At 41.9% G+C, this 25,936-nt stretch overlaps 1 protein-coding gene across 1 annotated transcript in view; it reads right to left on the bottom strand.

Annotated features, from left to right (window-relative positions):
* tsnare1 (T-SNARE Domain Containing 1) overlaps nt 1-25,936 on the bottom strand; it is a 247,546-nt gene that overhangs the window by 5,496 nt on the left and 216,114 nt on the right. Inside the window, exon 11 of the mRNA XM_074683894.1 lies at nt 24,708-24,817. Coding sequence (XP_074539995.1) covers nt 24,722-24,817 — 96 coding nt within the window. The 3' untranslated portion in view covers nt 24,708-24,721. The remainder of the gene's footprint in view (nt 1-24,707; nt 24,818-25,936) is intronic.

Here is a 25,936-nt window from a genome sequence, read left to right as displayed (position 1 = left end):
GAGACAAAAGCAGAAGACAAAAAACAAAAAGGGTTAGGGTTAGGGTCGGGGTTAGGTTCCATATAGCTTATAGATTAAGTTGTCTTGTAGTAACTATTACAATGACCTTATTAAACACGTATTAAGCAGTTATATAGTCTTATAAACAAATAATAATGTTATTAAGCATCTTATAAGTACTTATTAATGCTTATTACAGGACCTTAATAAAGCGTTACCGATCCAACATGCGGTTAAACAATTCAATACAAGAACCCAACCAGGGGGTACTGATCAAAATGTGACCATGAGGTGATACAGCAGAACCCAACAGCAGGGGGAGAGAACGGAGAAGCTCAAGAAGCCTTTAAGGGCATGGTCATACTGGCCGTTGGACCCCCAAACCTGACCTCTTTTGCCACTTGGCTGCACCCTGAAATCCTGACCATTAAAAGTTGAACAGGATCGGTGACAAAGGACAGCCCTGAGTCCAACCCAGGCAAAGTTCGACGAACTGTTGGTAATACAAACCAAACTCTTACTCTGGAAATACATGGATCCAAAAGCACATAACAACAGGCCATTGACTCAAAATTCCCAGAACACCCTCCACAAGATACTTTGAGGGACATGGTCAAAAGCCTTTTTCAGATCCACAAACCACACGTGGACTGTTTGGGCAAACTCCCATGCTCCCTCTAGCATCCCTGCAAGCTGGTCCAGTGCTCCAGGGCCAGGATGAAAACCCTCTTGAATCTGAGGTTGACTCTCCTGCCCAGCACCCTGGAGTGGACCTTGCCAGGGTCCCTGCAGTTGGAGTCAATCACAGTTTACCAGAAATAAGTTCTGATTCTTCACAGTTTGAGCTTGTTATCAACAAAATCAAAGCTCTGCTGTAGATGATCAGTGAAAAAAACATAGATATGCAGAGTAAGCATCAGTAGTTGATCTATCAAATACGATCAGAGCACCATGTGGGGTCAGGAGAGAAAACATTTATAGGGTGAATTCAGGTATTTGGGACAATTTTTGTAAATTCAATTTCTGAGCCACCTTTTGTCATTAAGATAAATAAATACCCAATAGATCAGCTATTTCTATATTCCTCTAGATGTCTACATTCCATATGTAAAAAGAAAAAGTACTCAAAATATGTTTTTAGGGCACAGCTCTCTATTTTAGAGGTGTTAACACAAAACTTGTTTTTCACAACTTGTTTGGTACATTGGGACAGAGGGTTTGGTAATTTGGGACAAAGGCCTGTGGATGTAGAATATTGCATTGTGCTGCAATAACTTATAAAAATACATGGATAGACTGCATAAGTAGAGCACAAGTAAAATTCATTTTATTTTGTAAAACAACTGTAAATCATCAGCAGTGCCTCAATAAAAAAATTGGACAAGTTAAAAAACAAAACAAAAAAAACAATAACATATCCATTTTAACGTCATGAAATTCATTCATTCCCTACTAACTGGAAGCGGGAAATTCTCCACCATAAAAGACCTGTACCAGGTAAATGATCAGGTGACTCTCGTACCAAAAAGGTGCTGAATCACTGGCAGTATGGTGACAGGGTTATGCCTGACTGAATATTTTCAAATTTGTTTTTTATTCTATTTTATCTAATTGAAATCCAATAGACACTGTTTATCTTCACTTCCATTTATTTTAAGGTATCACCATCCTTGAGAGACAGGTGATTCCCTCTCTGTAAAGAAGAGGCTGTGAATGGTTTGTATAATAAATCTGTTGCTCAGTGAGATAAATGCTCTGAAGTGAAGTTATTTTACATCACTGGAGCATTCACTCAGCAGCCACTCTATGAGTTACACCTTGCCAGTTCTGGGCTGAAGCCCCATTTGTATTTAAAGCTCTTGGTATCTATCGAGATTGTGGATTCAGAGGTTTGAATTCAGTCTGAATCAATACAAACCCAGTGGGTCCCAGAACCATCCTTCCCCCGTTTCCGGAGCTTGGTGTCCAGATGCTAGGAGCTAATAGCTGGAATCAATCACAGCACAAACTGGGTCCATGGCACCATCATTGATTGTCAGTCAGCAGCAGGATGAATTGCATCTGTGTGATGCTGTGGAGACTGAGCCAACATGGTGTCCATGGAGAGTGAAGTGTTCAGAGCTCCTCTCAGGAGTCACAGATTTATAGGTGGATGTGAGCTGTGGCTGACTGAAAACCACTGAGAGAAGACAGGTGTGCAAACATCATGCTTTCCAAAAGACATTATTTAGAAGTTTTACACTCTGAGGCTGACTAACTGTTGATTCAGATCACTATTAGGTATTTTTTTCTTCCTTGAATCATTTTCATAGAGTTTTAGACAAGTCAAACTGTCAGATAATTTCCCTCAGATGGAGAACTGAACCAAGAGGTGTGAGACCTGTGGGCACGAATGATAATGAGCTCCCACACATCTCTACTCATCTCTTTGTTTTCTGGCTGGATGTCAAAAGGTTTCCTCTGTTTCTCTTCACCTGCCACAGATCACCCACACCTGCCCTGCAGACTTACACACAGAGTCATCAGGCTCAGTGAGGAGGCCTGGGCACAGATAAACTGATAAAGTGTTTCTTCTTTTTTTTTTTCAAACATGTGATTGTTGAGTGCAGAAAGTCTGTTTTCGTTCAGTTTCATGAGGTTTTTCTGAAAATTTAAGTTTAAAATGGTCAAACTGTGTTCATGGGGCACATACAACTCTGACACAAAGTATCCTGAGAGTCTGGGTGACAGGGTGTAATTTTAGCCCTTTCCTAAACCACATCTGAACAGAGAAAAGTGTCTTTGGATAAAGTTGTGTAGTAGAGCAATCAGCTCTGTGTGAATCAAATGAAGAAGGATGTCTCTGATGTTTGTGACTTTGCTGTAAAGAAGTAAAACGTTATCTTTAACACGAGAACCACCACTGCAGTCTGACAGATGCTTTAGGATTTTCTCTAATGTTAGCTAAAGTCAGCCTAACGTTAGCTCTTAGCTGTGTTGTTCATCATGTCTCTTTGTTTGTTGGGAGTTCATTGGCCTGTTTTCTTCTAGTTTTTGTTCTTTGGTGATGGTACATCATTGTAAGCTGTTGTCCAAAGGGCTCTAGTTAAGCTAACATTAGCTTCTGGAGCTTAGCTTCATTAGCTTATCTGTAATAGCTGAGATAACAAAGGTTGTCAAACGTTGTGCTGAATGATTCAGTGTAAATCCTGTAGCTCCAAACTAACAGAGACACACTCTTGGTAAAGATGGTAAAAGGAGGTTATATTTTTGTCCTGACCAATGCTGATCCTCTGTCTTGTTGAGATGCTGATGCTAACCAGATGCTGTTTATCAGGTTTGCTCTGGGAGCTGTACATTTAGTCTGTAACTGAAGCTTTTTATTGACCTTCTCAACAATAAAATGATTCATATTTCCCTCCAATGTGAACTTTAGAGACTTTTGGTGACTGAAAGATGATTCTGTCTCCAAAAATCAGCAACAGCATCCTGTGAAATGTCCCCTACTGTGACACCTGTCACTGTTTGAGTGAGTGGAAGGGGCGTGGCTAAGCCATGGGTCAAGTGTCAACACATCATTATGTGTTTGACGCTTGTATCAGAGAAGGTGACCAAAGACAGGACATAATATCAGATCATAAAACGTTGATAGAGTACCAGTAGAATTTAACAATATCAACATCTGCTACAATGACAAAACATGAGCTTCTGGATACCCAGTCTAGTTTGTTTCATTACTTTTGTTTTTTAACATGCACATTATGCTGCTACAGAGGTGGAAAAGAAGAGATGACGAGAGATAACTCCTCATCATAAAACATATCTTCTCTGCTCTCTGTTTGTCTGCAGCAGACCAAAAACCAAACCTGTGCATCTCTGTGAAAACACACTGATAAATGTCATTGGTTGACCTGTGAATGACCTCAGCAGCAAACACGCAAAACTGATTACTTTCACTGCTGTGTTATACAGTAGCATTCTGCTTTCCTGTATCCTACACATGGATCTTAAGTACCAATGAGGGATGTTCAGACTGAGCGTGTGCAGATTTTTCAACCTCTTCATCTTCATATGTTGTCGAAACCCCTGATTCTGTAAACTGATTAAAACAGTCATTCTAAAAATAACACCAGATCCTTATGAGACTTAATGAAATGATGAGGTCATCACATCAGGATCTCCTAGCTGGTTCATGACATGTTTGAGAGGTGGGCCACAAACACAAAGGTCTTCCCATAGCTCCACCCCTGACAGGCTTCCAGAGCCAGAGGGCTGGCTTTCTTTCTTTCTTATGTTTATTTTGTTTATTTATTTATCTATTTTTTGGAGGTAAAAATTATGTAAAGCTACTTTAAGGGACTACAAGGAAGAATATAAATCCTGAACAAACTTAACTTCAACAGACAAGATACATCTTAATCCTCTTCCATGAGGGCAAAACATTTTGAAAAAAGAAAACTGTCCAGCTTTATTTACAGAAATCCTGACAGTGAATTTAACAAATCATAAATGACCAGTTTTGTGGTTCTGAACCTGTGAATCTGTGTCTCTTATGAACTCTCACAGTGTGTGCTCTGATACATCGTATTTGCTGCGACAGTGATGACGTTCAAACAGTTTCAAACATCTAAACCTCTCCAATATGTCACTCTGAGCTGTCCCTCTCCCCTGACAGTCCTGGTGTGATGAGATCCAGCATTAAGCCCTCAGCCAGAGGATGACACTCATTCCACCTGTTAAGGTAATCAGTCAGCTTTAGGTAATCTCCCATCTCCAAGCTGTTAGCGGTGCATGCTGGGAGCTGGGCAGACAAACAGGCCTGTGAGTGTTTGTGCTCTGCGGCGCAGCCAAGGCGTCTGATTTGATTGGGGATTAAAGGTCAGGAAGAAGTATTTAAACGCCGCTGCTCAACTTTGAGGCTAATCATTCCTCTACAGCTGTGAGTCGGAGAAGTCGGCAGCGCTCTCAGATCACCGTTGTCACACTGCGTTGTCTCCCACTTTGCGGTGACAGAGCCCTACCCACCCAGCCAGTAATCCCCTGCAGCAAAGTTTGCAGTAAGCTGACGGCACGGAAAAAGATAAATAAAGGATTTTCATTTTTCACCCTGTGATGAAAAATTGCATTGCACTTTCCCACTGTGCTGCATTTATCTCCAACTCTCTCTGATAGCTGAAATGTAACACAATGAGCAAATACTTTCCACCTTTGGTTTTCACCCTCGGAACAAATGAAACTTATTTAAAATAATTATTCCCAACTTCCAGTACGAGCACAAAGACATTTACCATCCGCTAAGCTCCTCGGCTACTCCAGCAGTGGCAGAATGAGTAAGTAATACGTCTGTAAGCACAAGAAAGTTCTCCCACTTGGAGAAGAGAGATTGAGGACGTCAGTGACAAATGTCTTGCATTAACTTTGTTGTTTATTTTTCCCCTGAAGATGTGAAATAACCCTATTAAATCAAGTAGTCACTCGGCCATTAATCTCAATGCAGCTGACTAGTCCCTCAAAGCTAATGGGGTTTAGAATTTGCATGAGGCGAGTTTACCCACAAAGCTGCGCCTAAGAGGATTGCTGTTCAGACAGAGAGCTTATTGTCACACTTGTTCATAGACATGGATTAACGATACCAGGCCCAAAGAACTCCACTAACTGTGGCAGCAACTCACAAGTTCCCCTTCACTGGCTCAGATCTGGGTTTCAAAGGGACGGGGATCAGACAGTCTGCCGCATGCTTGGCATAAAACCTCCTATTTGTTTAATTTGGACAAATATTTGTCCAAAGCCGGTTTGTTAAGCACAAATCTCCCTCTAAAGTCAAAAAGAGAGCCAAACATGATGATAGTTTTTGTATCTCTCTTTCAAATGATTCCTCAAAACTTCCCCTCCTGTTCCCTAAGTATCAATTTCTCTTTCAATATTTATTTTCTGTCATATCACCGCAGCGCCGCAGTGCTCCTGGATCCTCGCTCTGTGTTGTCAACTTAGCTTTTTACATCATTTGAATAAGCCTCTTTCAGTGCGAGCGAGTGCACTGTGTTTCATAGAGACTAAAGCAGCTTTGGAGTCTAAATATAACACCCGCTGCATTAATTCTTTAATATTTATCAGAGGGAAAAGGTGCTCCAAACGCCGTGTTTAATATTCAGCAGAAAAAAAAAAAGATACACAAGTAGTGCTCAAGTCTGACACTGTTTGATCAGCACACACACACACACACACACATAAACACACATACACACACACACAGGCACTCAGACTGCGCCCCCAGGACAGCACAAAGCCCTCAATATCCTCCAGAGAACATAAAACAATCTCTGTATCTTGTCTGCCACTGCCCACATTGTGCTGCCGATCCACAGTGTGAATTACAATAGCAATCTGAGCGCTGACTCACTTGTTTGATAGCTGCTCAGGAGTGACAACAGGCGGTTATGAGACAACATGAGAATTGCAGTTTATTCCCTGGAGTAAAGTGTTGTGTCAGGGCTGTAATATAACTCTATAGAGGGAGAGAATGACAGAGGAAAGCACACATTTCATTCTTTGAGTGTGGAGAGGGAGATTACTGTGGAGTTATTTCTTTTCAGTACAACCTAGGCTATGAGGTTTGATAAGGTAATCACAATAATTGATTAAAGTCACAGAAATAAGCTGCGTACAGTGAATAAACAAAGTTTAAACAGACCAGTTGTAATGTGAGGTGATGGTGACATAAAAATGAGACTAGCATAAATCCATTACAGAACTTTCCCCCCTTTAATGTGACCTATGACCTCTACAACTCAATGAGAAAAAAAAACAGATGAAAGCTTTTGGTTGATCTGGATGTCTGCTTGGGGTGGTTCATCTTCATCTTTCCAGCAGAAACCTTAAAAGTAGGGTCTGCAGGACTTTTTGTTACTTGTTAGTAAACACTAAATCAAACTGTGCTCCTCCTACTTGACTCAGTGCCAACAGCAGCACACTCACACAGCGTCCGACCAGGGCTGGGTGAACACTCTCACTAGCCCAGCAACCACCTGTAGCATTGTGTTTCTACCTGGGAGAGAATTGTGAGGTGTGCACCAGACTTGGCATGTTAACACAAGCTAATCGCAGCTATTTGACACATAACTGGTTAGCAGAAAGCTAACTTGCGTACCTCTCCAAGTTCCTGAGAGCGAGTGGAAGTCAAACCAAGCTTCACCCTCATTTAGGAAAAAGCTTTATCTGTTTGGAGTTTAGTTTCACTTTGGTTGTTTTTCTTCCTCCATGCTACATCCACCATCATAGCTGCTCTCATTAACGTCTTCCACTGGTGATCATCAACACGCAAAGCCACTTGCGCACTGGGGGCTCTGTTATTGGCTGAGGAAACCACGTCTTTTCTCCGCCTAGAAATGTCCTGGTACAACCAAATCATCAACATACAGGCAGAGGACGGGGTTGAGGCAGACACTGACACACATGTATATAAGCCCATAGGAGACGACTAAATAGGATTATTCCTGTATCTTTTTTTGGGGAGGGGGGAATCCTGCAGAATTTACACTGACTGCTATTTAGAGCTGCAGAGCATCATGCTGTACACCACCATGCTTCACTGTGGGTCTGCTGTTCTTGTGCTGATGTGCTTTTTTTTTTTCTTTCTTTCTTTTTTTGTCATTATATAAAATTATGGACAAAAAGTTCAACGCTTCCCTCCTTCCTTGCTTGCTTCCTTCTTTCTTGCCTCCCTGCCCCATAGTCCAGACTTATGATATGAACTACACAGACAGTACTTGCTCCCAGAAACTCCTGCAGCTCCTTTAATGTTGCTGTGGACTTCTTGTCTGCCTCCCTGATTCTTGAACCCAGGGTTCTTCTTGTCTTGTCACCAGTTTTGAAGGAACTTCCTTTTCTTGGTAATGTAGTCACTGTTGCTATGCCATATTTTCTCCACTTGAAAATTTTCACTTGTTTTCTATCGAGTCGTAGAGATTGTAGGTCACATTAAAGGTGGGAAAAGTTCTGAAATTACTTATCTTGGTCTCACATTTGTACCATACTCATGAAGCTTGTAATTGAAGCTCATGAAGCATGAAGTGCTCAAAAGTTTCCTGGCTAACCTCTGTGTCGACTTTGGACTTCAGGGACTCCAGTGGACTAAGAGCAGTGGATGACATGGACCCCCAAACCATCAGTGACTGTGCCAACATTACTCTGGACTTCAAGCAGCTTGGATTCTGAGCCTCTCCACTCTTCCTCTGGACTCTGCGTCTGAAAAGAGGACTTTGGACCACTGAGCTCTCCTCCAGCTCTTTACCTGCTTAGTCCAGGTCAGACTCTCCTGATGTGGTCTGTGGTTCAGAGGTGGTTTGACTCAAAGGATGGGACAGTCAGGATTAAACTCTGCGATCTGTCTAAGCGTGGTGGCTCTTGAAGCTCTGACCCACACGGGACAGAACAAATGGAACATGTCAGACTGCAGTGTAACTGTTTAATTTCTGTTGTCTTATTTTTATGATTTGGGATGGCCAAGTTCATCATTTGAATCATAATACAGTTAATTCCCCAGGCTCTACAGTACCCTGTTGGGTCAAAAAGTCATTGGAAAGTGTAAACAAACTCAGTCTGTGGCTGTTAGCTCTCATCGTATGGTCTCCTTAGGACCAATTATGAGGACTTTTGTAGAACACGACTGTAATCATGACACTCTTCAAACACTGGTTTGTGTAATGATAATTTGGGGTCTTTATGGCTATTTAAAAAGCACAACAGTTAGGGTTTCTTAGTCATTTATGTATTATCCTCCAATTATTTTCCCTGATAAACACACAAAGCCACAATGGAGACACTAATGTCAGTACAGCTTCTCAGTGCAGAGCTGTTTCACAGAGCACACGTCCCATTAACTCTGCAGCTGAATAAATATCACTTTAATACTTGTTTTTATTTCATCTTGATATGAAAAGCACAATTTCCTGTTCATTACTAATTAATAATACATGTACAATATTTTCTGTTATTTCTTTGTATTTTTGTTCATTTTCCTTTTTACCTTAAAGAGGGGGTGTTGTGCTCTTTTCTTAGCATCATAGCGTCCCTCTGGTAACCCTGTAGTATCATGCCATGATTTAAAGCTCAAACCATTCTCTATTTTCCTCTGTCTGGTGACACCTTGTTTCAGCCACTGTCTGAAACATTTTAGCTGCTGTCTCTTTTAAGTACCCCGCTCCACAAACCCCCTTTCCTCTGATTGGCCAGCCCTCTGGAGGCCTGTCAGGATCAGAGCAATAGGCAGACCTTGGTGTTTGAGGCCCCGTCCCTCCAACTTGTCATGAACCAGTTAGAAGACCCTTACGTGATGACCTCATCATTTCAGGAAGTCTGTATTTCTACAATGTGTGAATATGTAAAGGTTTGAAAATCTGCACATGCTAAGTCTGAACACCCAGTGTTGGCACTTCATAGCACTTCTCAGAAACTCAAAGATGAAGCCAGCAAGCATAGGAAACAAAACAAATACGAGTTAATTAAAAAAAAATAAAAAAAAATAAAAATTAAAAAAAGCACACGTTAAGAGCAAGACTGAAATGGTTGACATTAACAAGTTCAAAGCAATGAGGAACAGGTGTTTTTCAATTGGTCCATGTTGTGAAAGTGAGTTGAGGGTGGAGTAGGCAACAGAGAAGGCTCTGTCCCCCCAAGTTCAGTGCTTGGTCCTAGAAACGGTCAGGATGTTTATTTTTTGAGGACTGGGGGTGCAGGAAGAGGTGGAGGGGTAGAGTAAGTCTTTAAGGTAACTGGACAGTACTTAAAGGACCATACAGGCGAGGAGGGCAGCAGAGTTTTTTGATGATATGAGAAGCTGACCATGTGTATACCCACATTTACAGTATAGGAAAGCAGAATACCCCCTCTTCAAAATACCGTGATTGCATTAACTGTTTTTTTCCCCTCACGTATGTTTGGGGAGGCGCTCTTTATGAGACTATCTATCCCAGTCCCTGCACACAGCCCACTGAGCTGTCCTAAGTGTTGTCTGTGAGGCTGGGCTACCAGAGCAGCAGGACACTTGTGGACATTGTTTCAAAGCGCACTTTCCAAATATCGTGAATTGAGTTATTCTCAGTCATCCTCTTATCCTCTAATACTTGGCACGAGTCAAATCTCATGCTTTAGTTCAAACACTCTGAAACTGGTAAAAAAAACAATGTGTTTGAACAACCCAATTGGCAATTAGCTTCATAATTTCAGGATCATTTTCATCAGTGGAAAACTGCAAAGAGTTTGGAAGAACTTTAACACTCACAAAAAACTAGTTGAAAATTGAAAATAAATGAATGAATAAATAAATGTATAAATAAATAACTTAGACATGATTGTCCAGCCCTCAGACAGCACTGCATTGAAAACAGACACGTCTCTGTAAATTACTTTATCAGCACAATCATTACAAAATGAACAAAGTCAATGATCACAGTTTGTTGCTTCATATATGAATGCAGATCATAATCGACCAATGGCTAGGCCATGTCCTCTCCTCTCACTCAGAGAAACAACAAATATTCAGTGACAGGAACTATGGCAGGTGTCACAGTAGGAGACATTTCACAGGATGCAGTTGATGATTATTGGAGACAGGAAGATCACAGATCATCTTTCAGTCACCAAAAGTCTCTAAAGTCCACATTTGAGGGAAATATGAATCATTTTATTGTTGAGAAAATTGAAAAAAAGCTTCAGTCACAGACTAAATTTACAACTTCCAGAGCAAACCTGATAAACAGCATCTGGTTAGCATCAGCATCTCAGACAACAAGACAGAGGATCAGCATTGGTCAGGACAAAAATATAACCTCCTTTTTACCATCTTTACCAAGAGTGTGTCTCTGTTAGTTTGGAGCTACAGGATTTACACTGAATCATTCAGCACAACGTTTGACAACCTTTGTTATCTCAGCTATTACAGATGAGCTAATGAAGCTAAGCTCCAGAAGCTAACGTTAGCTTAACTAGAGCTCTTTGGACAACAGCTAACAATGATGAACAATCACCAAAGAACACAAGCTAGAACAAAACAGGCCAATGAACTGGGAGCTAATATTAGGCTAACTTTAGCTAACATTAGAGAAAATCCCAAAGCGTCTGTCAGACTGCAGTGGTGGTTCTAGTGTTAAAGATAACTTTATAATTCTTTACAGCAAAGTCACAATCTGCTGCCTCAGATACGATGTCAGTATACCTTAGAGCAGATGGAGACATCCTTCTTCATTGATTCACACAGAGCTGATGTTGCTCTACTGCACAACTTTATCCAGAGACACTTTTCTCCGTTCAGAGGAAAAGAGTTAAAAATACACCACATCACCCAGACTCTCAGGATACTTGTGTCAGAGTTGCATTTTTAAACTTGAAATTTAAGAATAACATCATAAAACTGAACAAAAACTAACTCTATGAAATGCATTGAAATGGATGTTCGAGTAGATAATGTCTGAGCGCAGGAGAACGACTATACTCACCGTGATTGGCTCATCTCGTTTTGACAAGCAAAAGGTCTAATGTGCCATGCAAAAAGGAAACTTTTTACAAGCATGAATGGGAGATGGTAGCATCTTTTCTAGGCCTTATGTCATTTGAGATGGACTCAAGAGACAAACCATCCCATGGTCCGGACCTCTATTTTTTTTTCTTCCATTTCATTTTGTTATGAGGTCATGTTTTATAAGCTAGCTTCCCTGTTGCTCCCGTGAGATTTCATATCAGGCAGGAATATGACTTGTTCTTTCAAACTTCAGACACTGGCGTCCTCAGTTCAACTCTCTCCAGCCTTTCTTTGTCAGATTCCTCTTCTTCAAGATCCTTCTTGACTCTCTCTCTTGTTCAGCTCGTCTTGCCATGGCTAATGTCGGTACTTCAGTTTATTAGGATTTAAACCCAGAAGGAAAAAAAATTCTTGGTAACTGTGAAGATGTAGAATTCAAATGTGTTCATCTGAAATGTAGTGGGTCATGATGTAACTGTTATTAAGCTGTTATTCATGCTCTGTCGTGGTTGAAAGAGAGCAGCAAACCAACATGGTGGACAAAGTGTGGTAGAGCATGGTGCTGACATTCATATAGAGAAATCGCACCGCCCAAATGACTTTGTAAACAAGATGTGAGGGCAGTGCCAGTAACATAATTCGTATAGGAATAAGTGTCAGGGCGCAGTTATTGCATTATTTAGAGTGCCATAAAGCGCCAGGCTATTGATTTCAGAGCAGAAGCGGCTCTGCAGTTATTTCTGTCATCGTCACCCTCATTAAACTGATGTATGGCACCGGCTATTCTCCTTTCTGCCTCTCCTCATCCTGTTCTCCATCGCTTTTTCACACACTTTTCTGCACCCTGGCACAAAGTCTGCTCAGGAAATAAAAATCCAGGAACACACTTGTTGCTTTAACGGCCATTTAAACTGTGTGTGTTAGGTTCATTGGTGGGAGCTATGTGACCGCCTTTGCTGTTAACACATCGAGGAATAATCATGCCAAGAATCTGCACGCACAATACTGCCAGAGCTGATGTTCAGCAGAGTCAACGGCAGGATACTGATTTTCCCTGAAACAAACCACAGGCTGAGAAGATGGTTATTAGTTCCTGGATGTCAGGCCATGAAACAAATGTGCTGGTTATTCAAGCATTATGCAGAATCAAAGACTAACAACCTCTACCTTTAACTCACAGTAACATTCAGAGTCCATCTGATGCATTTCCTGAGTGACTGATGAAGACCTGCCCACATGTCAGGGACTTTCTTTGTTTAGACAAGGGGTGGGCAAACTTTTTGATTCGTGGGCCACAATGGGTTCTAACATCTGACAAAGGGGCCGGACCAGGAGCAGATAGATGGAGTGCTTTGGTAACTATCAGGGTATCATTCGTTCATTCCATATCCGTTTTAGAATCCAATATCGGAAAACGGATAACGACTTCAATTTTTCGTTTTCCACTCAAAAATCAGAAAACAAATAACGGTTTATTTTTCGTTGTTTTGATTTTGTTTTGAAATGAAAAATAGAATTCGAGAGAATGGAATTATAATGGGATTTTTAATCCCTGTATGGTTCGTCCTTTCGTTATTCTGTTTCAAAACAAAATTTTAAAAAATTAAAAATTAAAAAAAAAAAAAAAAAAAAAAATGACTTGTTTTTTTGTTTTTCTGTTTTAAAGACAAAATGGAAAAACGGAATTACAGAAAAAACAGAAAAATGCAGTTTTTCTGTACTGGTTTTAAAAATGAAAAAACAAAAAATAATAAAAGATTGTGTCAAAATTGTTTGTGTGATATTTTGATATTAAATGTTAACGCCTCTATATAAAAATTAGACTAATAACTCACATTGAAGGTTTGTACAGACATGTTCCTGAGCTTCTTTTTTTTAAATAAGTAACAGATCGCTGACGATCTACTCCATCTTATCCGCCCGCATATGCACACTCCCATGTGTTTCAATGAGTTTTGTTTTGTCCACTATCCTCTTCTTAGCTCCGTTCATCTTTATAGAAGGGCTGATGTGTCAGGGGGTAAAGTGCAAACGTGGAGTAATAGGCCTACGCTTCCCCTTAACAAAGCCAATGTATCTACAGTGCGCCATCTAGTGGGAAAACATCAGCATTGCAGGGAAAATAAAACATTAACAAGGTTTATTCATTTAATTTTTTCAAGTTCGGCGGGCCTGATTAAAACGTTCAACCCGCCGTGTGTGGCCCCCGGGCCGTAGTTTGCCCATGCCTGCTTTAGGCTTTAGGATGTAGCTGGTCCCAAAGATGGACCTGTAACCAGGAGAGATCAAGCAACCAGCCCCAGGTTCAATGGCTCTCTGGAAAATCCAGTTTGAACAAATTTGGATTTAGCTTTTTGTTTGTTTGGCCTGCTTTCTTTTTTTTTTTTTTTTTTAACTTGACACTCATAGCAATTTATTAGCTAAACACACAGTAAATACCAAGGGATGAAGAAAGGAAGAATGCTGGCACCCTCACCTAGACAAAACAAGCCTATTCATAGTTGAAAGTCAGAAATAAAATCCTGATCTGGAGTTCATGTAATCCTTAAAAATACAACAAATATCGAACATAACAGAGATATGATCGAGGAAGAATGGTTCCCAGTGTCACCACAAAACAGAGTGGCCATATTGGCTAGCAGCTATTCTTTTTGCAATAATCATTGTATTTGTTGATATTTCATTAAAAACGTCATAACAAAATCACTAATTTCATCATTGGTTTGAAATGTGACAACAAGCAAACTTTGTCAGTTTGCACCGCAGTTTAGCAGCCAGCTATATATAACTCTACCCTCAGCCCGGTGCTCTGAGACTTGTCTGTAACGTGTAACGTTAGTGAATCCTGGTTCTGTCCTACCAGAGCTCATCTACCAACTCTAACCTCACCAAGCAGAGCTAACGTAACCTTGCTCTAGCCTATGTAAGACCTAAAATATTCATAACATTTTCTAGAGTTTTGGTTTGAGATTCAGCCCTCTAAAATTCGTCTCATCTCATCTCCCAGATGATATCTGCTCAGTCTGGTCTGAATTTGTCTGAACATGGTTTAACTCTAACTTCATGTGTCACCAACTGACACTTCTCCAGTGCTTTATTAATAAATAATGAATCATCTCTCTGACTGACACCAGGGAACGACATGGCTGAAGGGATGGGAGCATTGAGCCCCCACTCAGCACCTGAAAGCAGCAGGAGTGAGGAGGAGGTCTGTGTGAAGACCTGTCCAGCAGAGCCCAGAGGTCACTGTGATGGTAACTCACATTAAACACTTTGAGCTGAGCGTGATGCTGCCTCTGAGTGATACAGTATGAGCGTGCTGGGGAAAATCTGTAAAGGTCTTTGCTGCTGAATCTGCTCCAGCATGCTGCATATTTACTGTTATCCTGCACAGACTGTGTGATTTGAGCCAGGTGACGGTCTTTCTGGAGTCAGGGATACGGGTATTTGGCGGCTGTGTCTGGTGGCAGTGAGCTCTGACACAGGAAGGGTTACCAAATATTGACTGTCAGTGAGCCCAAACATTTGTTCATATTTACTGCTCTATTAATCTGTTTAGCTAATAGAAAGTTAGTGTGGACTGAAAGTACACAACTGGCTTTCACAAGCTTGTACTGCTGTGATTGTGTTGACTTCAAACATCTGACAAAACACAATTTTACAACCATTTACAAACAGGCTCTGTACCCAAACACACACTGATAGAATTTACTGCTGCAGATATCATCATTTTATCATTTTATCATTTTATTACACTGAAACTCTCTCTTCACAATAAAACTTCACTAAAACCAGCTTTAGCTTTATGAACTTGAAAGTACGATTAAATCTACATCTTAATGTCTCATATTTCAGCCTGTCCTGGTGAATGTCTAACTTTACTGTCAGAGTTCAGCAGACCATATGAAGAAAGGTTGGAGAAACAGTTCAGGTTTTAGAAGGGTGGTTCTGAGGCACATTCCCTATGTTAGTCTCAAAACCTGCTTTTCAAGCAGAAACTAAAGGGTTCTGTGACAGTGGCAGCTGCTGGTCAGTCAAGGAGGGGAAGATCTATTTTTTCCGGCCTACATCATGAATTTCTTTCTTTATTTAAATGTAAATTCTACCGTCCGTTCCTTTTCAAGAAAATGATCTGTGACCCTGTCGCACCAAGCAAGTGTTTTTTCCAGGGATTTACCAGTGTTCTCTCAATGGTCAGCAGAGCTAGACTATTAAACAGCCTTGGCCCATTGTGTTGCTGGTGTAAGACTTGAGCCGCTTTAATCAGGAGACGCTTCACTCTACAGAGATGCTCAGGTGGAGGGTTATACTTCAAGATCGCTGACTGGCTCATTTCACTGTCAAAAGGGATTCGGCCTCAGACAGATCATCCAATCATCATGCAGAAGCCCAGAGTCCAGGCCAGCCCACTGCCTCACAGACCCCCAGAGACGCTGAGCGTCTGATGGGCGGGACAAAGCCCAGTGTTTATCCAATGACCATCCAGTTTCCACAGTGGAACAACCCACTCTACGCTTCCCCGCTGAAGTCAGAAGACGCTCAGCGTCCGACTGTGTTAAATCACTGAGACGCTGCAGGGATGAATGAGAAGGAGGTGGAGCCAGTTACCTGTGATAGGTATCTGATTCTGAACAAAACATGAAGGAATTCTAGCGCATATTTTGTCAATGAAATGTACAGACAGCAGAACATATCACCATTTTTTGGAGACAATTTAGGGGAAGCTGAGCTTCCATTGCAGTCTTAGAGCAATCACCACTGAATTAAAGAGTCCCTTGACAACCCCCTCTACAAAACCTGAAAATACCTCCGGCTTTGACAGAACTGACGGCTTCCCGTTTGGTTTACATGGAGCTGTCTGACACTCCCAGGCGATTCACCACATTCCCTCAGAGAAAAAGCATCTCTGTGTTTGATACTCGATGTATCAGAGTCTCTCTGTTCTGTTTTCCATCTGTTCATTTCGTACCTTGACTATTGTGATGCCCTCCTTAGAAAATACTCAACCTTGACTGTGGCGGTTTTCACTTTCATAGCAGCAACTTGTTAAGAAATGATTTCTGGGAAAGTGTTTTTAAATTTGTATTAAATGAAAACAATTTTTTTACCAATAAAAGCAACTGGAAGGTCTAGAGTTTTTATATTTTCACTAGCAAAAAAGTCTGAAGTGCTGATGAAGCTGTGTCGTTTTACAAATGGATTTTTATTTTGAAGTTCATTTGGGTCTGAAGTATGCTGAAGTACGTCAGCGTGCTGACCTTGTTGATTATGACTGCTCTCCTGCAGTAATTAAACTCTTTTTTTGTGACCAAACTCACATATTGGACCATGATATTACTGCACAGAAGTATTTAATTAGTACAGATTTATTCACAAGTGAACCACTGAAACAAAGAACTCTGTACCTGTACTGTACATGCAGCTGTGGTTTTGCATTTATTTGCATCTCTTATTCTTGGTAGAAATGGATAGAATGTGGATCTTGTGACGGTGTACAGGGTCCTCTGTATAAGGTACACCTGTTCAACTTCTCTTTAATGCAAATATCTAATCAACCAATCACATGACAGCAACTCTGCAGCACTAAGTTCTGTAGACATGGAGAAGACGAGCCGCCGAAGTTCAAACTGAGCATCAGAATGGAAAAGAAAAGGGACTTGAGGGACTTTGCTTTGTTGATGCCAAACATGCAGTGGTTGGAGCTGATAGAAAGGCAACAGTAACTCTAATAACCACTGGTTACAACCGAGGTCTGCAGAAGAGCATCTCTGAACACACAACACGTCCAACCTTGAGGCAGATGGGCTACAGCAGCAGAAGACCACACCGGGTGACCCTCCTGTCAGCTAAGAACAGGAAACTGAGGCTAAAATTCACACAGCAACACCAAAACTGGACCATAGAGGACTGAAAACCATCTCCTGGTCTGGATTTCTGCTCCACATTCAGATGGTCGGTTAAGGATTCAGAGGAAATTGGTTTCAGGCAAATTTTCCTCAACAGGTAAACAGAAACTAGTTTGATATGCACACAGCTTCACTTTTCAAAAAGGTCACAGCACCACCAATCAAAGCTGAGTGAGATGTTCTCAGCCTGAAATCTGATTCTCTTTACTACATGTATACGCAGATAAGACTAGACCCCTGCTGTGTCCTTACGATCCAGCTTTGACCTTAGTCTTAGACTGCTGTGTGCATGTAAAGCTGATTCAGAGCAGTGGTTCTGAAGGTGGGGCTCAGGAAACACTGATCATTATTGTGAAAATAAATTCAATAATAACATAAAGAAAAGTTTTATGCCTTTAATTGGACAGAGGAAGACAGTGGATAGAGCAGGGAACAGGGCCAGAGTGGGGAGTGACGTATGGGACAGAGGCCACAGGCTAATTCAAACCCAGGCCACTGGCACAAGGGCGAACCTCAGCCCGACCTAGACCTTTACGCCAGCTGCTCTCCAAAAAATAAATTTCTCTACATTTCTTCATTGACTGGTGACTAAACCAGGATAACAACAGTATCAGTGGAGACTGATTCATTTAGGAAACAGAAATATGTGCATATAAACACTTTAATTTCAAAAGATCAGCTAAACTGAGTATCTTAGGTCTCTCCCTCTTTCTTTTTTGGGCTATTGCTGCAACCCCACAGCAGGGGGTTGCTGACCTCCTACATTGCTGTTCTGGTGGGCTGAAAGTTTGGGAAACTGTCTGAAAATGCTCAGAGTACTGACATGTTGCATCAGTGAGTTGGAAGAAAAGTCTTTACTGATCTGCAAAGCACTGAAGAAATCCACCTACTCCTACGTCAGTGTTTAGGTTGGAGTTTCATAAAATGAGCTTAAGTGGTAGAATTGCCCCTGTGTGTTCTCACCCCAGTTCTCCGTCTGGTTTCTCAGTAAAGCCAGAAGGTGTCTAATCTGCTAAATGAGGAGCACCTTGTATCACCCCACTTTGATAAAACTGAACTATCCCTTTAGTGTTTCACGCCTGGAAAGTAAAGTTCTGTTTGGAAGAACATTAATTGGATCAAATCAACATGTCTGACAGGATGATTGATGATGTACAGGGTGTTTTAACTTATAAACTACCAAAACTAATCTGCTGTAAAATAACAGGCAGCAGCTGCACTCTGCATTAAAAGGTATTTGAAGCAGTAGGTCCACTACATGTGCTCCATTAGTCAGCAGGAGAGAAAAACAAAACAAAACAAAAACCAATCCAGTGAGGATAAACTATACGTCTGAACACAGGGAGGATTTACCTTGCTAACAGAGTTCGGATTGAGATGTTGCAGAAAACTTGAAAAAAACTTGGTGGAACACGAAGCAGTGCTATCACACCAAGCAGACATGCTTCATAAAGTTGTATGTGTGACAATAAGGTTTACATTTTGAATTTAACAATCTGCCAAAGTGCATATCTCTGCTGAATATTTCAACAAGGGACATTATGAAAAGGTTTCCATAGACTTCCACAAAGATATCTGTTTGTTTCACAAGGTTTTACACATGCACACAAACATGTGAAACCCATTATAAGTTTGTTTCCCATCGAAAATAGTTCATTCACATATTTCCTGTTGAAATAGTTTAAACTGTTTATTGCAGAATGAACGCCAGTTTCACTTCCACAAGCAGCCACCAGTCTAATGCTGCGTTCCAGGCGACCTATACCCTGTGTTTTTCCCACCTCTATCTTGTGAAAGTGCACTGGAACAGCAGTCAAACTCATAACTTTTCACCCGTGAACTCGTACCAGATCAATGTAGGGGAGACGTGGTATGGTTGTAAGACTTTTTGCTTCAACACCTCCAACTCACTGAATTTTTGAGTCAGAGTTCCCAAACTTGAATGCAAAGTACCCACATTTGTTTACTACAAATAGCACCAATTCAAACCCCTGCAAGAATATCACAGACCTCACCAGGTGATATCAGATACATGGTGGTCCTTTGTTACAACCATCCCTACTACCAGAGTAGGTTGTTACATATGTTGGGGTAAGTTGTAACAATTAGACTGAAAAGAGCACTTCTGTCAGTCTTTGTACATGAGAGGATGATTATGACACTTTTTAAAGACATATTACAACCCAACCCACCCCTGGCAGCCAGTGTTTAGCTAGCTGCATTAGCATAGTGGATTGAAATTAGCATGGGAAAAATGCATCACATTTAGCCTGAGAAACTACAATTTATTCTGATACAAGTCAAATGGTTTTATCTGGAATAGTAAACGTACTAATCAAAACAGTCTTAGTTAGAAAATGTACTTTCTTACCTCAAAATCATTTTTTTTCTCTAACAATCTTCATGCACCTGTTTCTAGCCCTGACGATCACCATGTATGATAAGGATGGGTAAATACTGAAATGATCATGTGACTCCTATCTTATCCCTGATTGGTGGAATTAGTAGGGTTACAACTCTCTCCATGCTACAACTATACCCGGTCTCCCCTACTCCCAGTTACTACTTGTGATGTTACATCACTGCCTTAACAATATGGCATAGCAAGGTATTTCCCTAATGTTATTTATCTGCTAATGTTAAAGCATCATTAGCAGCTGCTCTGACGTTGGCTAGTTTTCAGAGCGGTAATCAAAAAAAATTGTTTCAATACAACAAGAAACACCATAAAATATAAAGTATACACTTATGTTACCTTGTGCATCGTTTCCCCTCTTCTGTTTCTCTCTAATGAGCAAGCTGCAGCTCCTTTGGTGATTGAAATGATTAAGAATAATGTTAAAAATATCTGCCATGTTGGTTTGTTAACATACCAGAATTCTTTGCGCTTTCAGGTTGGAACTCAGAGATTTCAACTGGAAAATATCAGAATTAGTCAGGAAAAAAAAAAAAAAGAAGAAGAAGAAGAAGGTGTCTGGGTGTGCTCGGTCTGTTTCCCTCCTTCAAAAGGGAATTTCTGAAAGACTTCCTTCATGATGTGTCTGAACTTCTGTATGACACATAGTGTTAAAATTACATTTTCACATCGTCAGGTTTTCAGTGATTAAAGCTGCAACCATAGGTCAGCTAGTGGAAAAATCATAGAATAATTTCTTTAGCAGCCTGCTCTGATTTCAACCTTATTCCAACCAAATGTCGAAACTGCAATCCTGTTAGGTGCTCACTAGAATGACTGAAACAGACTTTATTTCAGGACTTTTTCTCTCCTAAATTCAGAGTAGATTGGAGAAAAGGGATCATTCATTCTGCAAACATTTGTCCGTCTGCAGCTCAGGTAGACATCAATATGTCTCTCTTTGAACCACCAGCCTGTGTCTTTTTGAAGCTCTGACGTTGTCTTACTGAGGACACTTAAAGTCCCTTGCCACTCGAGCGTCGCTCACCAGCTGATGAGCTGTAACATAGGTTGGGCACCATGGGAGCATTGATTCAGCCTGCTGTTATACGAACAGAACACTTTGCTCCACTGGATTTCCATTTTGGTGGGGGATCAATACTGTGTAGAAGCAGACACATCTTGTATTGAACTTCAAGTAAGAGAAAAAGACAAGAGAGCTTTTCCAGCCATGAGTAATATGATGCTAAAATCAGTCAGATGGCTCTTCACTGTCAAACGGTGGTTTGGCTAAACCAGCATGAGTGCACAGGAAGGCCGAACTAAAAAAAAAACAACAACTACGATTTCCCCACTGCATTTTCAGAGAAGACTTTGATTGTTCAGCTTCATTTCTCTACAAACTTTTATGGATGAAAGGTTTTAACGAAAAGCTTTAACCTTTTTATAAGAAAAGCTGTTGATTGAAACGCCTGAAGAATCAACGATCGTCGACCTCAGCTTCTTCCATCACTTTCTCTCTAACCGTGGATTTATTTAACACTAAATCAACAAAGAGTAAGGAGATACAAGGATCTAAAATTTGTGACAAACGTGGTGGAGATTCCCTCAGTTTGGTGGTCTCCACACTGTAGAAACTCAAATCTAAATTTGATATTTAAATTTAATCCCCAATCTTGCCTGAGAATTGATGCAGATTTAGGTATAGAAAGGAGCTTCAGAGGTGTTTTAAGAAATGTGCATACCAGCCAACCATGGAAACACCTGATACATCTGACGCCTCCCAACATGTAATTTAGAAACCCCCTCTAAAAATTCAGGGTCCGACTGGCCAAACCCAAATCTACACCAAAAGAACAGAGGTAGAGAGAAACAAGGCTGTGTTAAGGCTCATTTATGCTCAACGTTACATAAGGATCCAGATAGACGGAGCCTTCTGTCCGTGCTCTGCATTCACTTAGTCTGTATTTCTGCACGTTTTGTAATGCTTATAGATACAGACCAAACAGAGCGGTACCACTGAAAACTTCAGGGGCAGTATTGCTGTTACTATCTGATACAAAGCTTTAGTGAGACGCAAAGAAGAAATAACTGTGGTGAAACTTTTGGGATGTATTTAACAGCTTCACTGACCAACTCTGCCTCCGTTTTTGTCTTTTATACAAGAGGTACATTAGCAACACCTCCTCCACAGTCACCATGTTTGTTTTGAGCTTGTCGTCATAATCTTCAAACTACCCCCCCTGGTGGATGTATTGGTTTACAGCAATGCCAACGTAAAGGACATAAGGAAGTATGAGAGCAGTGACAATGACATTGTTTGAAAAGGACGGATACATTGTCATAGGTCAAGGGAGGAGAAACCCCTCCATGAGTGAGTTACCACCTTATTGTGGTGGAGGGGTTTGCGTGTCCCAGTGATCCTAGGAGCTAAGTTGTCAGGGGCTTTATGCCCCTGGTAGGGTCTCCCATGGCAAACAGGTCCTAGGGGAGTGATCAGACAAAGTAAAGCTCACACAGACCCCTTTGATGAAAAACAAAAATGGTGCCAAGTTTCCCTTGCCCGGACGTGGGTCACTGAGGCCCCCTCCTGGAGACAGACCTGGGGGTGGGGCTCGATGGCGAGCACCTGGTGGCTGGGCCTGTTCCCATGGGGCCCAGCCGGGCACAGCCCGTAGAGGAAACGTGGGACCCCCTTCCGGTGGACTCGCCACCCGCAGGAGGGACCATAGGGGTCGGGTGCAGTGTGAGTTGGGTGGCAGCCGAAGGCAGGGACCTTGGTGGACTGATCCTTGGCAGTAGAAGCTAGCTCTTGGGATGTGGAATGTCACCTGTCTGACAGGTAAGGGGCCTGACCTGGAGCGCAAGGTTGAGAAGTTCGACCTAGATATAGTCGGTCTCACCTCAACACATAGCAAGGGCTCTGGAACCAGCCTTCTCCTCCACTTTAGAGTTGCAGATGGTGAGAGGCGGCAGGCAGGGGTGGTGATGCTTATTGCTCCCCAGCATGGTGCATGGGGGAGTATGGGGTGTCGGGCTGCTTGTTACGAGCCGTCCGTTCCTTGTACGACTGGTGCCAGAGCTTGGTCTGCATTGCTGGCAGTAAGTCGGATTAATTTTCAGTAAGGGTTGGACTCCGCCAGGGCTGCCCTTTGTCAACGATTCTGTTCATAACTTTTATGGACAGAATTTCTCGGCGCAGCCAGGGTGTCCAGGGGGTCTGGTTTGGTGACCTCAGGATTGGATCACTGCTTTTTGCAGATGATGTGGTCCTGTTGGCTTCATCAAGCCATGACCTTCAACTCTCTCTGGAGCGGTTCGCAGCCCAGTGCGAAGCGGCTGGGATGAGAATCAGCACCTTCAAATCCGAGTCCATGGTCCTCAGTCGGAAAAGGGTGGAGTGCCCTCTCTGGGTCGGGGATGAGATACTGCCCCAAGTGGAGGAGTTTAAGTATCTTGGGGTCTTGTTCACGAGTGAGGGAAGGATGGAGTGAGAGATCGGCAGGCGGATCGGTGCAGTATCTGCAGTAATGCAGACTCTGCACAGGTCTGTCGTGGTGAAGAGGGAGCTGAGCAGGAAGGCAAAGCTCTCTGTTTACCGGTCGATCTTCGTTCCCACCCTCACCTATGGTCATGAGCTTTGGGTAGTGACCGAAAGAACAGGATCGCAGGTACAAGCGGCCAAAATGAGCCTCCTCCGTAGGGTGGCCGGGCTCTCCCTTAGAGATAGAGTGAGAAGCTTGGCTATCCGGAAGGAGCTCGGAGTAGAGCAGCTACTCCTCCCCGTTGAGAGGAGCCAGATGAGGTGGCTCAGGCATCTGATGGATGGGCTCTGAAAGGACGCTCCAGCCTGAACCTGACCCTGTCTCAGACTAAGGAGAGAGTGGAGCTTTAACCATGTCTGTGTCAGTTTCAGGGACAGAGGAGCAGGCACACCTGCACCAGGTAAGATACAGATAACTGCTTAACTGACGTGTTTAGATTAATCTTACTTGTGGTCATATCAATGCCTGTTACTTTTGTGCTTAATGCACGGGTAAACGGGTTGTCATAGTTAGTATTAGTTAATAGTCCACTTTTTCCACACAAAGGTCAGATTTAAATGATAATATTGTTCGGAGTGAATCAGTAATATTCATGGTAGATTATGTAATCAATACAACTGAGGTAAAAAAAAAAAAAAAAAAAAAAAAAAGATAAAACTCCACAATTCTAGAACTTTATTAAGAAGATGCTTTTCTCCAAAGTGAAGTACGACACAAGCAAGAACCACACAGACTATGAAGCACAAGCAAATCCCTGCCAAAAGTTTGATCCTCTGGGTGTCTCTGTAGAGACTTTACTGTGGACATGTGAGTGTTTTTGATCACTGATAACAGCCTCTCTAATCTTTAAAATCAGTTGATAAAAGAAACACACATCTGTTATACAGATAAATCAGCTGACAGCTCGTGTTGCTCTTTACATGCCATGTATTTTACAGATCAGCAGAAGAAAGGTGAAATGTTAGACACATTTTTTGTGTTTCTCTTTGAACTATTTAAATATTAATCCATGGACTCCTGTTGGAAAATGCTCTGCACTCATATGATCAAATAATTCATTGCCACAGACAAATTTTCCTCTCAGCATCTCGCTCACCTCTGACATGAAACTTGCATACACGAACTCAGACCTGGAGTATCGGACCCTCCACACACGCTCAGATTGATACGTGCTGATTGGTGTGTGAAATGAGCGCACACACATTCTGTAGACATAGAAACCTTTGGTAACCGAGGGCCTGTATGGGTTAAAACTCGTCAACAAGTGAATCTGAGTGTATCTCAAGCTTTTGTTAATAAATAATAATAATAATAATGCTGTGCCAGCCATAAGGTGGATGGTTGCTGTTTGCAGATCAGGGTCTTACCATAGTTAGACGTCTCATTTTCTGGCTGAAACCACAATGATGATGATAAGGACAGCGAGGACGACGGCGCCGATCACCAGGAGGTAACACTTCCTCTTCCTCAGCTGCCTCTGTGGAGAGGGAGAGGAGAGGTGAAGCAGACAGAAACCTTTCAGACACTCTTAAACTGCTCAGCCCTTCCTTTCCATGAGGCAGCAGGGACTGAACCACTGCCCTGATGCTTCATTAAGGACACCATCGTCAGCTGTGAACCCTCATTGTTGCAGCCAGACAAGTTGTTGCCATGGCCCATTATCAGGACTGTAAATGTCAAGCTGCTGTTTAATAACCACACAACCACAACACACAAACCACCATTTCTGTGGCTTTTTAACAAATGAAAGCCTAAAGCATCGGGCTGCTTGGCTCACACATTACACCCAGGAAACAGACACGAAGACAGACATCACAAAAGAAGTCAGCACAGAAAGTGATGAGTAAGAACAACACCCCATTAATGATGGACACTGTAGAAGGTCAGACTGGTAAATACTAAGGATGTCCGTTACCATTTTCTTTCAGAACAATACCACTGATTTAGTACTCATCTATACCAGTACAGATACTACTAGTACTTTTGATACATGAGGTTTAATTTCACAGTGAGAGAGCATTTTGACTAAAAAGTACAGTCACTCTGCCATTAAGTCCAAATAAAACACCATCAAAACAACTGATGAAACTACTCACTCTGAGTTTATGATTTAAAAAAAAAAAATGTGCAAAATAAAACTGCCAACTATCAGAGTCTAGGCGTCACAGCTCAGATGAGACAGAGTCTGAATCTGAGGCAGGAGTCAGGCACAGAAGCAAGATTCAGGTCCAGATCTGCAAATCAGTCAAAACTGGGCACAGGCAAAAGGCAAATTCCACAACAGGCCAACAGGCCCCCAGTACAAATCCAAAAAGGTAAAACAAACAACAGGCTGGATATGAGCAGGTAGAGCAGCATCTGAACTGACTGCTTTAAATACTGAGAGGGATTAACAAACAGGTTACTGGTGTGAGTCTGAGTGAGCAAGCTGACGACTGAAAGGCTGAATGTCCGTGAGCAGAGCAGTGGAAGAGGGTCTGAGATGTGTAAGAGAGGAAAAGAGGGAAGAAGAAGACTGGAGAAGGAGCAGAGGGAGAGGGCAAGAGTGAGGTTGGGGGGGATGCAGGCTCCTGCAGACAGGTTAGGGCTTACATCA

Source organism: Halichoeres trimaculatus, unplaced genomic scaffold (assembly GCF_033239565.1).
Source record: "Halichoeres trimaculatus isolate MK-OKI-2021-1 unplaced genomic scaffold, fHalTri1.1 fHalTri1_scaffold_12, whole genome shotgun sequence".
In the NCBI taxonomy this organism is placed as follows: domain Eukaryota; kingdom Metazoa; phylum Chordata; class Actinopteri; order Labriformes; family Labridae; genus Halichoeres; species Halichoeres trimaculatus.
The sequence above is the reverse complement of the archived record's forward strand: the minus strand, read 5'-3'. Positions and strand labels throughout refer to the sequence as shown.